General features: G+C 37.3%; 1 protein-coding gene across 13 annotated transcripts in view; it reads left to right on the forward strand.

Moving 5' to 3' along the window:
• rapgef6 (Rap guanine nucleotide exchange factor 6) overlaps positions 1 to 14,844 on the forward strand; it is a 131,534-nt gene that overhangs the window by 32,874 nt on the left and 83,816 nt on the right. For 7 of the 13 annotated variants that reach the window (XM_023342269.1, XM_023342279.1, XM_023342274.1 and 4 more), the window contains exon 1: positions 13,415 to 14,170. In XM_023342269.1, the coding sequence (XP_023198037.1) occupies positions 13,658 to 14,170 (513 nt within the window). In that variant the 5' untranslated portion in view covers positions 13,415 to 13,657. Of the gene's footprint in view, positions 1 to 663; positions 890 to 9,045; positions 9,116 to 13,414; positions 14,171 to 14,844 lie in introns of those variants that run through there. The other 6 variants (XM_023342276.1, XM_023342278.1, XM_023342277.1 and 3 more) reach the window with 2 other exon arrangements.

The raw sequence follows: 14,844 nt of genomic DNA on the forward strand, positions 1-14,844 counted from the left end.
AATATATACTGTATATATATATATGATACTGCTAAAAAAAATGCACTTTCTGACTTGGAAGTGAAGCGACTTCAGCACTTTTGCAGCCTGTTGAGACGAGTTGTTTTCGGTTCTGTAGCGGTTCTGTAGCCGGCCCGTTAACAATCCCCCCAGGCTGCTTAGGACCGCCTGTCAGTCCAGCACGGGTCAGTTGATAAACGAGTCAGGGGTGGGAATGTTGGTGCCATGCAGAGGACCAGAGGCACAGCGTGTGTGTGTGTGTGTGTGTGTGTGGGCTGGAGTTTTAGTTGCAGCAAAGGGTCACAGAGGGAGGTAATGGGAGGAGTGGTGTGCGTGTGTGTGGTGCGTGTGGGGGCGTGTGTGTACGTGTGTGCGGGTGTGTGTGTGTGTAAAAAAGAGAGGAATGCGGAACCCCTGGCAGAGCAGAGGATGGCCATGTGTTCCTGAGCAGCCTGCCCAGAAGCACATCCAGGCAGGAAATGAGACTACACACACACACACACACACACACACACACACACACACACACACACACACACACACACACACACACACACACACACACACACACACACCCCTTCTCTCTCTCTGTCTCTCTCTCTCTCTTCCTCACACACAGAGAGAAACACACACACACCTTGTTGAAGCAAGCAGACAGAAGTGAACAGAAAGAGAACACACTCCTTCCTCTGTTAAAGACAAACCAGTAGGCTAATAGCTTCTTACTTCTGCTTTCTGGGAAATCTTTTCTGTTGGAGCTCGACATGACCGCACTCGGATATGATTTTGGATTATTTGGTGTATGAACTTTCACCCCTCCTTGTTGTGGATAATATGCTTCATATCAGAGGGAACACAGAGAGCTGGACCCATAGTGTTTCTGTTGCTGGTTGGTAACTTTGAAATATTTGCGTTTCTTTCTTTATCTGCTGTTTTTCTTTCTTTATACGTTCTTTAGCCCAGCATGTTTCATTTCCTGCCTGCCATCATTCAAACTGCTGGGAAGCCAGGAAACTCCCTGCAGTACACTTGCAGGAAAACTTAAAACCGCCGGGCCGCTTAAAAACTCACCACCAACTCTTGTGTTTTGTCTTTCTTTATCTGCACTGAATCAGAACCAGAACCAACCGTCTCAGAGACAGTTTTTACCCGATAGCAATAACAAAACTAGATGCAATCAAAAACAACCATTAATCATCATGAATGATGTATGTGAGAATGTGGCTGTTCTTATTTATTAGTTTTTGGGGTTTTTTTTTACCAGTTATTTGTTATTTCTTACATTGTGTGTGAATTGTGAGACAGTTATTTTTTGTTTTTAAGCATATTCACTAACTGATGGCACTTTTTAAATTTCGTTGTTCTTGTGACAATGACAATAAAGATTTATCTTATCTTATCTTATCAGCAGGAGAAGTAGTTCTCCTTTTTCTGTGCCACCTTACAACCAGCAGTAAACACATTTGCGTTTGTGCCGTTGGCCTTTAGTTGGCAGCTACTGTTAGTGAAGTGTTGATGAAAAATGGGAACTAGGCCAGTTTCTATCAGGAACGTATCTGGTTAACCGTTTTTTTATAGACAGCTGCAGTAAATTAAAAACAAGAGCAAAAGTATAGAATGGTTACTCATACCCCTTGGATTTTTTCCATGTTTTATGTTACAACCAAAAACCTAAAGCACCAGGTATCAAAAAGCAAACTGCTGTAGAAAGAACCAATGTGAATCAATCAATCATTCAATCAATCAATCAGGTTTTAAACAACAAGGCAGTTTAAAGTGCTTTGCATCATAAAAACAAAAATTCAACCATTGAAACATCACCTCTTACTCAAAATGTTGGTTAGCGTTTCAGTTATTATGGCATTTAGATGGCAAACATGTAGAAGAAATTTCTCTGGTCAATGAGACAAACACTAATTCTGCTGACCATCATGACGATGTCCAAAGTAAAACACGGTGGTGACGGCATCATACTGTGAGAATGCAGTAGCAAGCTTTAAAAACTGATTTCCACAGACAGTTTCCACTGAGCTTGAACATTTATTTTGCAATAATTTCACTCTCTAGTTGTATAAACCTGATATTTTTGCTTCCTTTGTTTTACTTTTGTCTCCTTAGACAGACTAAAGTTTTTGTTTGTGACAAAAGAGAGTGTGAAAAAGTATATGGTACTTTTGCAACTGTGCATTTCACTGTTTCACTTCCTAAAAAAACTTTTAGGCATGCGGGTCAAAATTGTTGACTCAAAAGTAGCCGCCAGCCACAAAAGCAACTCAAAATCAAGCAAATGAAGTTATCTGATATTTAATACATTTCTGCCAAAATCTTTTTTTTTACAAAAGTTGGAAATTTTCTAGAAAATTTGACATTTGAAAATCAGAAATATCTATGTTTTTTGTGGAAGTGATCTATTATTAATCTAAAAATTTCGGGTTTTTGTAGCAAATTTTTGACTTTTCAAACTTATTTTGTAGAAAATTTCTGAAAATCTCAAGATTTTTTGTTTTTTGAGGGGTTTTTTGGTAGAAATGTGCTACTTTTTAAAATGTATAACTTTTTTTCCTTGAAATAGCCCTAATTTCCTTTTTTCATGTTTGCTATATTGAAATACAGACAGTCTTCAGTGTTTTTTGGGGATCAAATACATTTATTTTCAGTAATAAGAACATGATTTGGGGCACTTTCTTTCAAAATGCTTGCTGTATTTAGTCAAGTTTAAGAAAGAATGAAAGCCGATTTGGTGCAGAAAAGTTGGGTTTTCAGTGAAAGTCTTTGGATAAACTTGGTGTTACTTTTTGTTCAAACTTGGTCATAAAAATGACGAATACTTTGTGTTGTACAAATTAAAAGTCTGTGTGTCCTGCACTTTGGTTGCTACATTAAATTAGGACAAACTCACATAGCACTTTAGCACTGCTGTGTTGACAAAGTAACAGTAGTTTCGGTCACTTCGGGACATTTTAAATGCTCAGAATTTGAAGAATGTGGATCGTTCACTGATAACAGTTTAGCATGAAGAAAATGTTGTTCTCATTCATTTCAGTGAACAGGTTTAACCAGACGGCTGAACAGACATGCAGACCTTTTCGTAAAACAACAAAGAGTTTAAACTTCGTTCTACTTTACTGAGTAAAGTTTGAGGCAAAGGTGGATATTAACGTTTATAATTCACATATTGTGGTTTTAATAAGAAAAATACGACTTATTAGACTAATTTCTCTTCTTTTGAGTGACAAAGGTAGGTTGCACTGCATAGTTTCAGCAGAGTTGGGAACCAATGTGAAATTCCTAACACCATTAGCCACAATGGAGCTCCAGTGCAATTGATTTATAATCAACAAGTGAATTTATTTTAGAGATTTAAATACTCACTGACTGATGTTTCAAGCACTTATCTCTGTTCATGTTGATGGTTTTGACTTTCAGCTGATGAAAACTCAAAATGTCGTCTTAAACCTGGAAGATTTCATAACATTAATAAAAAGCCAAGATGTCAGATGCTCCGACACGCTCTACCAGGAGAGTAAACCACTTACTGCACTTATGTTAAAAATATTTAACTGGCAGGAAAAATGTGTACAAATAAAGTTGCACTTTTTTCCCCCAAAAAAGAAGATTTATTGTGGATGCAAAACTTCAAAGGGATTTTAACAACAGTAAATTATGGCCATTGTAGATGTAAAAAAGGCAGAGTAAAAATTTTGTGCTTCATCTCGGAAAATGTCTAGAAAAATACAAAAAGTAAAAAAATATATTAACTTTTGGAATTTGAAACTCAAATTTCCATGTTTTTTTAGTTTTAGAAAATGTATGAGATTAACCTTAAAATTTCTGAGTTTTTTGCTGGAAAATAATTTTTCTCTACAATGGCCCTCAGACGCCATAATGGATTTTGCACATTTGATGTCTTAACAAAGAGACATCTAGTTTTCAGTTTCTTTTGGGCTAAATTAAATAAATGTATTCTTATCCAATAATAATAACAGGATTTGGGTCACTGTGTTTCAAACGCTTGCTACGTTTAGCCAAGTTTAGTGGAGTATTAAAGCTTCTTCGGCTGTAGAAATCGTGGCTTTTCAGTAAAAGACTTTGGATAAACTTGGCTTTAAATTTTGTTTTAAAAAATACTTTACAAGAAAAGTATGTTAATGTTTTTTTATTATTCATCTTATGGGATCTACATTTGAGATTTTTGTTAGTTGTAAGCCATCATCATCCAAATAAACAGACATATTTATTGTAGATCCAAAACCTGGAAGGAAGTTTTACAACGGCCTCATGCGGCCGCTGTAGATGGAAAACGGGAGTAAATTTCTGCCAAAAACTCAGAAAATTTGTGATTAATATCAGAAATGGTCTAGAAAACATTGAAATTTTTATTAGAAAATCAGGAATCTCAAGTGTTTTTGTAAAAATCTTCTGTTATTAATCTAAACATTTCAGATCTTTTTAGCATATTTTTGACTTTTCAAACTCAAACATTTCCAAGTATTGTGTAAATAAATTCTGACAATCTCAAGATTTCAAATCTTCAATTTTTAGAGCTCAGAAAATTCTTCTTTTTTGGCAGAAATTCACTACGTTTTAATTAATTACTTATTTTCAGTTTTTTTCATTGATATAATAAAAGAAAGACAGTTTTCAGTTTCTTCTGGTCTTAACTGAATAAATTTTTCAGTAATAAGAACATATTTTGGGTAACTTTCTCTCAAAACGCTAGCTATATTTAGCTAAGCTTAAGAAAGAATAAAAGCTGATTTGGTGCAGAAAATGTGCACCGTTTGGCGCATTTAGTGGCGTTCATAATATGCACAATTTAGAAAGAGAATAAAGGTTTCAGCTCGGGCGGATGATGCTACATAAAAGACAGAAAAACAGAGAAAATGTGTAAATAAACCAACAAAACATATTTTCATTTTCATCTGTTTGGAAAAGTTGTTGTTTAATAATAATGTCTAAGATTTGGTAGACAAATTGGTGGTGGCCCCAGGCTTTAGTGTGTGTGTGTGTGTGTGTGTGTGTGTGTGTGTGTGTGTGTGTGTGGGTGGCCGCAGTGACTCGCTGGCTGTCATGGTTTGTTGCCCAAAGCCCGGCAGCTGCCACTGGACCAAATCTGAACCTGTTCCTCCGTCTGCCAGCAGCTTGTTTCTTCAGGGAGGGAAGGGAGGCAAATCCTCACCTGCTGAAAAGCGACACAGACAAATTCTCACCGATGGGGCAGATTTTCATCTCCCAGATGATGATTGATAAAATGGTAATCGCAGTGATGTTGATTGATTTTGAAATTGGCTTGAAGAACAAAATATTCCTTGCAAAGTGTCAGGTCAGGCTCTTTGACAGTCGGTCAAAATTTGTAACGTGGCTTGAATATTTTCAAGGTAGAGTGTAAGAAATATTTGTTTTTTATATTTGATGAAAATAGCTAAAACGCAGTACTAGCTGCCAAATGTCCATAAATGATGGTGCAAAATTAAAATTAAAAAACATAAAATTAAAATTATGGACAAACTCAACCCTTTTCTTCATGAGAATAATATAGAAAAACTTGCCTTTAGTCAGAGGCATCTTCCAATTCGCTGTAATACAGACTGCTACAGAAGAGCCATTTATAATAATAAGAAAAAAGTTACTTATTTGAAGTAGTTTAAGTTACTTTTTTAAGTTAACTTTTGCTTTAATATACATTTTACTAAACAAAGACCTGAACAAGCCACATAAATCTTTTTTTAATCTCAATAATGTCAGGTTGTGTTAGCATCCAAAAACATTATGCTGTTTAAACTTCAACTTACTAAGTTGAGCAAACAAAAACTGTTTGTGCTTTAATGTTTTGTCATCAAAATAACCTAAAAGAGAAACTTTGTGTCCTTTTCCTGTGTGTCATTCAGTGGATGAAGTTTTAAATTGTGTTTTTTTTCATGTTGTTTAAGGCTAAAGTTTGGCGATTTTCTGGCTTTAGACCTTCATCCACAAACAGATTTAGACAAGCTGACGGGAGACGAGTGTCACGTTTCAGTTCAGGCATCGCAGTAGCTTTGGTTTGGGGGCAAACTCATGCACACACACACACACACACACACACACACACACACACACACACACACACACAAACACACACCCCATCTGTTTGTCACTAATATTTGGCTTTAAGGTGTTTATTCTTCTACCGCCATGGGCATGCAGTAACTCGAGGAAAAATGAGAAATGATTGAGCAAACAGCGGTTACACACCAAGTAAAGAAGCCTGGAAATTGCAGCTCTGCAGGGTTTCCCTTTATTGTAGCTGGCTGTATTTCTCCTGTGCTTCTGTCTCATCCACACACAGAGACACAGAAACTGAAGAGACTGCCTTGGCAGGCTTTGTTTAGGCCAGACAGGATCCAGGCGACTCGCCTCACTGGAGGGTAGAGATCAGTCAGAGTTGGGCCGACCTTCTGCCTGAGAGCTTTGAATTCCTCCCGGCGACTGAATTTGGATGGTTTTACACCTTTCCCATAATTTAAAAAAAAAAATAGGCTTTATAAGTCTTTTTCAATATATATAATGACAATTAATTCCAATGTCGCAAAACCCAAATCAGCATAGAGACAGACTAGTCTCCTGTGTTTTTTTCTTGATCAACTCTGATCTATTATTAACAGATCAAACCGAATTTTATTATTATTATTAGCCAGACAAAATTGGCTTTTAGGAGGCCTAAACTTATTCAAAATGTCACCAAACTGCATAAGATTTTCGTAAAAGTCGCACATTAGCATTAACCTAAATTCGGTAAAGCTGTAGAACTCCATTGGACCTACAGAAAACTCTCCTGCATAAATGCTCCGTACCAAACAGGAAGTCGGCCATCTTGGGAGGCGAGAAGCAGCTGATTGCTCTTCAAGCATCCCCAAGATGAAAGGGCTAACGACTGGCAGCAAAGGAAAAAACGCTCATTTTAAAGCTGCAGGATGTAACTTAGAAAAACAAAATGATTTTTACATATTAATGTAAAGATTTACAAATATTTAACTTAATTAAAAAATGTATTTATTTAACAAAGTAATATTAAATTATTTTTAATTAAATATTAATTTAATATTCTTGATCAAACAAAATTTTAATGTAATTAAAAACTATTTAAAAAATTTTTTTGTTTCATTAAAATTAAAAATGTTATTTATTAAAAGGATAAAAACAAGATAATAATTAGTTGGTGTGTCAGAGGCAGCAGAGCATCAATATGGGCCTCACTTAGGTCAAAGGTCGACTTCCTAAAGTTTTACATTCAGCTGTAGCGACGCGTAGTGGAGACTGATTTCTTTATTCCTCCTTTATTGTGACGCTTTAGTTATTGTGTTTAAGTAAAACGCCTCTCTTAGTTCAGGATTTTTCTGTCATTATCCGTTTTAATGAGGACAGATTTGTCTTTGAATCAAGATCGTGACTTTGAGCAAAGTCTCTGCTGTTCAGAAGCTGCAGGATGAGAGAAAATGTTGTTTTTCAACTCAGAATGAAAGAGAATAAAAAATGAAATGCGGCAAAAGGGAACAAAAGCCAGAAATATAATGGGAGAAGGGAGACGTCTAGTGGATTCAGTGTTTCCAAAGAAGAGTAATTTAAAGAGATTTTAGTCAGTTGGACTGGAAACGATGATCACCAGTAGGAAGGTCAAAGAGAAAAGCAGAAGTATGAAATGCAGAGATTCGTTGACTTATCTTTAACAGTTTAGTTAAGCATTAAGAGATCTGACATGAGTTTCTACGATGAGATCCAAACCATAAGCGATGCTGAATCAGTGCTTTTCCAATCCCAGAGGAGCGAAATACACACAGAAGAGACATGATCAGCTTTCAATCTGCACGTTTTTATATGAAGCAGATTAAAAATGTCTGCATTCACTGTTTTTCTCTGTTAGCATAAATGAATAGCAGACATTCACTTCCTTTTTCTGAGAAAAGACTAAAACTGTGTCTTGCTGTAAAACTAGAGTTCTGGTGGATCTATAAGCATTTGCGTGTTCTTAAAAAGGTCAAACTTTGTTTTGATTTGGAAAGACTGGTTGGTGGGATGTGTTTTCTGGTGTACAATGCAAAGGAATTCATGCACTCTTAATTTGTACAAAACAGTTCGATGCTGGATTGTTTTTTATATTTTGTTTTGGCAGTAGATCTCTGAATGAGTCTTATATTTATGCATGTCCTTATCTGGCTTATTCTGCCTGTTTGGTCTTTTTCCAGACTTCTTGTCTGCAGTTGGTCACACGCAATACTAAATGTTCTCCATAAATGTCCTTAATTCACATTCCTTTTGCAGCAAGCATGCATAACATAAAACCATAAGAATGGCAACAAGGCGACAATACAATAAATTCATTTCATCTTTTTCAGTACGACTTGGTCTCAAAAATGACAACAGAATCTAAAACCTGGTCTAATTTGCCCCTCAGCTGTTGGAGTTGTTGTTAAATCTGAGCGCAGATAAACCAGGAATGTCAAACGCAGTTTTGTTTTGATCTGTATTAAAAATCTGAATGACCTTAAAAGGCCGGTTGTGCCAGAATATATTCATAAAATCAATTAAACTGTTAAAATGTCAATAAATAGCTGTTCCTCCAGAATTTTGTAATTTTTTTTTTTCCGACACGTGTGCACTTTGAAGTGAGATGCTCGACATTTTTCTCTAGAAACGTCGGACCGTTTTTACAGATTTGTGAAAAACTTGAGGGACTTATTGATGTAATTTGGGCCACATAAATACCTACGGCGGACTAGATTTGGCCCCTGGGCCTTGAGTTTGACACAACACATGTATTTACTCCCAGCAGATGCACCATCTTTAGTAAAAGATATTCAGCAGATATATATCAGGATAATTTTTCGCTTAAAGCCGCCTCAGCGTAATGATTTGGTAATTACGGTAATTTAAGGGCCCTAATGTCGGTGCAGGTCTGTGGGTGGGCGCCCGGGACTGAACGCATCTGGCCTCTGGTCAGTGTGAGCAGATTGTCTGAGGTCTGGTTTTATTTTATACTTATGTATTTCTGTGTGTCTCTGTTCTCTGCAGTTTTGGCAAGCAGCTGGGGGGCAGGCGAGGCTGTGAATGCATCACTTTGGAGCCATCAGAAATGATTGTGGTGAGTATCGATGCCGCTCGCTCTCTTTCATCCCTCCTGTCCTGCTCTTTGATATCCGTCCGGTTTTTCATCTTTATTTGATGTTTGCATTTTTTGTCTCTCCAATCCTTCTGTTTTATCTCTCTCTTTTTTCCCTCCATCTGCCTCCCCCATCTTGCTAAAATATATAAGGATGGTGGTTCACGTTTTTAGACTGTTGTTGTTGAAATATGCTTGTATAGATTCGCAGTTTGGAGGCTTTCCTGTCAGATCTACTGCATTTAGTTGTGTCTACTGTCTTCTGCTGTTTAAGTCAAATAAATTTAGCAAGTTTTAACCCAAATGTGTGAGTTTATGAAAGATAAACTTACAGCAGTAAGTTATTTTAACTTTTTATTAATTTTGTCAAATATCCAAGAGTTAGATAAGCTACAGTTTTTAGATTAGTGCTTAAAAAACTGCAAGAAGAAAACGACAGGAGTGGGAATTATTTCCCAGAATGCTTAGCTTCCATTAAAAACTCATTTGAAATTGTCCTTTAACAGTCAGAACAAAGAACTCTGTGATGTTTGAAAGTAAATGGACTTTTAGGAAGTCTTTGTTTATGTTATGTCTGAGGATTAAGTCATGGGAAACATGATGAAACTGTTCTAATTATGAGGTGGGCCATCATTCTGTTTACTTAAATCTGAGGTAATCATTTGCAACATTTTCATTGTCCCTCTTACTTCCCTGCTGCTTTATTACATAAAACTCAGTTTGTGTCTACTGGGAAAACTCCCCTCGCTTACTGGAAAACACACTTTCACTGAAAATGAAACAAATAGAACTAGAATATCTGACACAGACTTGGACAATTTTAGCCAAATGTTTCAAAAACATTGTGAGTTTAATATTTAGTACCAAAGACACAGCTTGAGATGTTCAGAAATATGCTTAACCAGCACTCTGTAAAAGATTTTTAGCATAAAAACAAAACATCACCTGACTAATTACACTTAAATACAGAAAGTAATAAAGAATCTGGTTGAAATAAACCAAATAATTAACCCATTGTACGTTAAAGTTGAATAAATCTACTCATCTAAAATGTTTAAAGCTGCAATAATGAACTTTTATAAAGATTTTTTTTTTATATTCATTAAAACCATCACCATTTTGTGACAGTTTACAAGGCAGATAATCTGTGAAAAGCTGCTATAGCATCTGAAAAAATGCACCAAAGACAACAAATTAGAGCCAGGAGGCGGGTCTTAGCACTGTCAATCATCCTCGTGTATGCGCTGTTAAAAGTGCTAATCACGGAGAAACATACAGGAAAACCGTTTATCCAGCAGCAAAACGTAGAATTTTGTTTTAAATGCATTTATTTTCCATTTATATTTTATTTCCCTCCAATATTTTCCCAGATTTTTTTTGCTAATATAAAAGCAAATCATCTTTTTAAAAACGCTCAACACCAAAATGTGTCATGGACTCAGTGTTTTGACTTTCAGCTTTCAGGTTCAATTAAATTAGATTGTCAAATAAAATCCCATTATTAAAAAAATCTGGCAGTGTTACCGTAAACGAGGCCATATGTTACACCGTTATCGAGAAATAGAAAGAGAAACATTTTTCACCTGCTCACATAAAAAACAGAAACACTTCATGTAAAGACCTGGGAGAGAAAAACTCAAGTTGAAAGCAGAGTTTTGTTTTTACCTTCGGTTGACCTTTCACTGCATTTACCCCACGACCCGTTGCCATCCATCCATCCATCCATCCATCCATCCATCCATCCATCCATCCATCCATCCATCCATCCATCCATCCATCCATCCATCCATCCATCCATCCATCCACCGTCGCAGGTCACCGCTGCTGTCTAATGACAACAAATCATAGAGGCTGATTAGTTGCTGAATAAAAGTTGCTGCTTTGTCGAAGAGCCTTGAGGCTTTTTCAAACCAAAACCAGCCTTGAAGGCTCACCTTGATCCACAGATGCCAGGAACCCGACATTCCTTGGAATGTCTCATTATTGAGAGCGTTTTATAGGAGAGAGGTTGCTCTTTCAGCAACATATTTAATCTGAAACGACCCCCCAGGGTGCATTCAGAGACTGTTGGAGCTGTAAAAACAGCAGCAGTGGTGCTGACTGCATCACTGAGGGGATTTATGGGCAGAACACAAAAATGAGCTCAATTAAAAAAGAAATATTATTTGGGAATAAAATTACTCTGTTCTTCCTTTTCTTGTATTACAAGGAAAATTTATCCAAATCCTCGTCTTGTTCATCGTTTTTTAATGTTTTCATGAACAAATAACTACAATCAAACAGAAGTTACGACTCCTGTAGCAAACTGTAAAAAACTAGATTTTATTTAATAAAAATGCTTCATTTCAAGTTTTCATGCATCACTTTAACATTATTTTAAGAAATGTACTACTGTTTGTTGTTTTGAAAGAGTTTCTTTTGGGCTCAACTGAATAAATTAATTTATTAATTAATAAAAGGATTTGCGTCTCTTTCTTTCAAACTGTTTAAGTTTAAGAAAGAATAAAAGCTGATTTGGATGCAGCTTTTCAGTGACAGTCTCTGGACTTAGAACCATTATTTTAGGCGGGTCTGAAGTAACTGGTTAAAACCCAGTGATAAATGGGACCAGTAATAAGATTAGTGTATTGTCTTTCTCTGTAATGATGAAAGGTTAGAAATGTGTCGCCGATCACAGGGGATCGTCTCAAACGCTGCCTGAATGTCTGACTGGTGAAGGCCTCGTTGTGCCCACCCACCTCCACTGGTCCCATGGTCTTGAAAAATTACCACATTTCCTGCTTCCTCTGAAAACTCACAAAAATAAAACGTTATGTGACGAGCTTCACGTCGACTCATCTTCTGGTTTACATTCCTGCTCTATCTGATCTGTGCATCACCTCGTGTTTTTTCCTCTTCAGTTGTACTTTCGTCCATTTCCCGGCTCACAAACCCAGACGTAGTGAGCGCCTGTGAATGTAACTCCTGTCTATCATGTGACCAGAGTCATGACAAGAGCCACAGATCACATTCCCTCGTCTATTCCCATGGCCCCAATTAACTGATTGGCCGCAGTGCGGTGTGACTCTGCTGCAGCCCCCTGCTTTTCTCTTGTGCATGGAAAGAAGAATGCTCATGCATGCCTCTTTTTGTGAGCTTCCTTTATTTCCTCTTTCTCAGGAAGCAGAAATGATAATATTCAATCCCTGGTGCTTTTGTTTCGTGCAAGTCTAAACTCAGAGGGTTATCTGAGCCACTGCAGAGGTTCGTCTTTATTTTATCTAAATAAAAACACGACATAACTCGTTCAGAGAAAAGTTATCCCAAGTTCGCTTTTGGAACCAGAAGTGCTTGTGATTGAAATCTGACGGAAACTTTAACTTCTACTATTTATTATTGTTATTTCTACTTTTAGTAACAAGGTTGATGAAAGCTGATTTCACCTCAAATTTAACTCAGTTATGCCTTTAAAGATTTTTAAAATTCATTTGTTTTTCATGAAAACAGAAGGAATATTGATATTTTAGCCCTCCTGTTTGCCTGTTGTGGGCCGTCATGAGTTTTTATGTACAAGATGTCTGTCAATTCACATGATTAACCCGAGTATAGCACACTGAAGTTGCTAACAAAGGCACTGCTTCATCCAGTGTTGGCTCTGGTTTTAAATCTCCTCAACACAGTTTGACCTTAATGGAGAAAATCAGAGTCCTGAAGTCACATTTATGCTTCTTATCAGGTGTTTTATGCATTTCTTTAAGCAAAACAAAGCATATCATTTACCAGTAATGATAATTAATGGTTCTTGGACACAAAAAAGCAAATTACAAAGCAACAAATAAGTAAAATAATTAATTTGTGGACAGCAGCAGCTGTAAAAAGCTGAGAGAAAGTAGTAATTCACCCAGTTTTTCTCCATATATTGCAAAATTAATGTTCAAGCTATTTTAAAACAATAAACTATCAGAGTAAACAAAACAGAATGTAAGAAAGGAAAAAGTAAGTGAAAAATAACATTAAAAAATCAAAGCAGTATTGTTCAATAGGTTCTGTAACATGATTTCCTGATAAACAATGTGGTTTTAACTGACATAATAAGGCTATTGAGTTACCATTATGCAACGGAGAACGAAAACAAATTCTTCCTTCAACAAACTGACCAGCACAAAACGCCTGTGGGACTGAATTGTATGGCCGGATTCTGTGTACTGCGCTGTTTTTTCTGCCTGCTGAGGATATTTGTGTATTTACGGCTTCCTGGAGGAAACTGTGGGCTGACTTTATGCTCTGCGCGTGTCGAAGCGCGACAGAGTGAGCAAGAAGACGCGTGAGTAAGTTTGTCACTATGCATCTGGTTGAGCTGCTAAACTCCTCGCTGAAACCTTTGGAGTGATTTATTTGGTTTTTCAACCTTTCCTGGATGATTTCTCGGCGAAGGATTTTGGATTTAAACTTTTTGACACCTTGGCGCAACCGTTTTGGTTTTTCCCCCTCCCCTGTGGTGTTTCCTGCTTTTATGTGTTTTTCTGATCCTGTCCTTGAATCCGGATGAGTGTGCTGCGCTGGCACCGGCTCTCTGCGCTCTGGAGGAACTGGATGTTCAACCAGGAGCCAGCAGAAGAGCAGGGCCAGATTCCTGAAGCTCCAGGAGACGAAGAGGAACCGCAGCAGAAAGAACTCAGCAAGTTCCCAGATTCCAGCCCGGATTGTTTGAATCTAATGGGAGCTGACACCCAAGACTCGGAATACGAGGAACAGAATCTGGATTTTATAAATCAGAATGTTGTCCAAAAGGTCCGGAGGTCTGAACTGCTGAAGCGGAGCTGCTCCGAGCCGTGCCCTCAGGCGTCGAACCACGTGGATCGGTCAAACAGCTGTGGCTCCGTGGCTGAGAGTTGTGACCTTACGTTACAGGTGGATAACGGCACCGAGGGGGACGACAGCTTCCTGCAGAGAGACGGGTCCCAGCGGCGCTCCAGGCGGCGCTTCAGGAGGGTCAACCCGAAAGGAGAGCGGGAACTTATCACCGATGGCCAAGAACCAGCCAGCTACAACAACACGGTAAGACGACGCTACTGCTGATTGGTTTGTTCAGCAACCTTTAAAGATTTAAAGATCTTTAAAGGTCCGGTTTAGTCGCATTACGTCTATTGGAAACTTATACTTGGTTGTTTTGGACCATCAGTGTATTTGTATGAAAATATATTAAACACTTGTCACCAACTAAAGAGCAACCAGACTGTTGCAATAAGCAACAAATCAATTAATCGCATGAGAAACTAAAGCAAGCTCAATCATTTCCGTTTCCGTGTCTTATCCTCTTTTCCTTTTCTCTCACCAAGACTTTTTGTTTTTGTAGTTTTCAGACGTTCCTTTTGTATATTTACTGTCATGTTTTGCTACATTTCTTCTGCATCAGCTTCATGTTTTTCCATTTGCATGATTTGTTGTTTTTCTGTTTTCTCTCTTTCTACCAAAAACAGAATGATAAAAGGTTTTGGTGCTTTGGCCTCAACTTTCCCCTCTGTTGAAGGATAATTCTGTTTACAAAGACCTTATTTGTTGTTTCAGTTGTTTTGTGTAAATATTTTGGATGTTTAAATCTTAAATGAATTTCACTGCAAAAGCACAAAATGTTACCAGTAATTTTTTTCTATTTTCCAATGAAAACACCTTAGTACACTTGAAATAAGATTACATGCAAATAACTTTTCAGCAAGAAATTGGAGCTTGTT

This window comes from Xiphophorus maculatus, chromosome 11, assembly GCF_002775205.1.
Source record: "Xiphophorus maculatus strain JP 163 A chromosome 11, X_maculatus-5.0-male, whole genome shotgun sequence".
NCBI classification, from domain to species: Eukaryota; Metazoa; Chordata; class Actinopteri; order Cyprinodontiformes; family Poeciliidae; genus Xiphophorus; species Xiphophorus maculatus.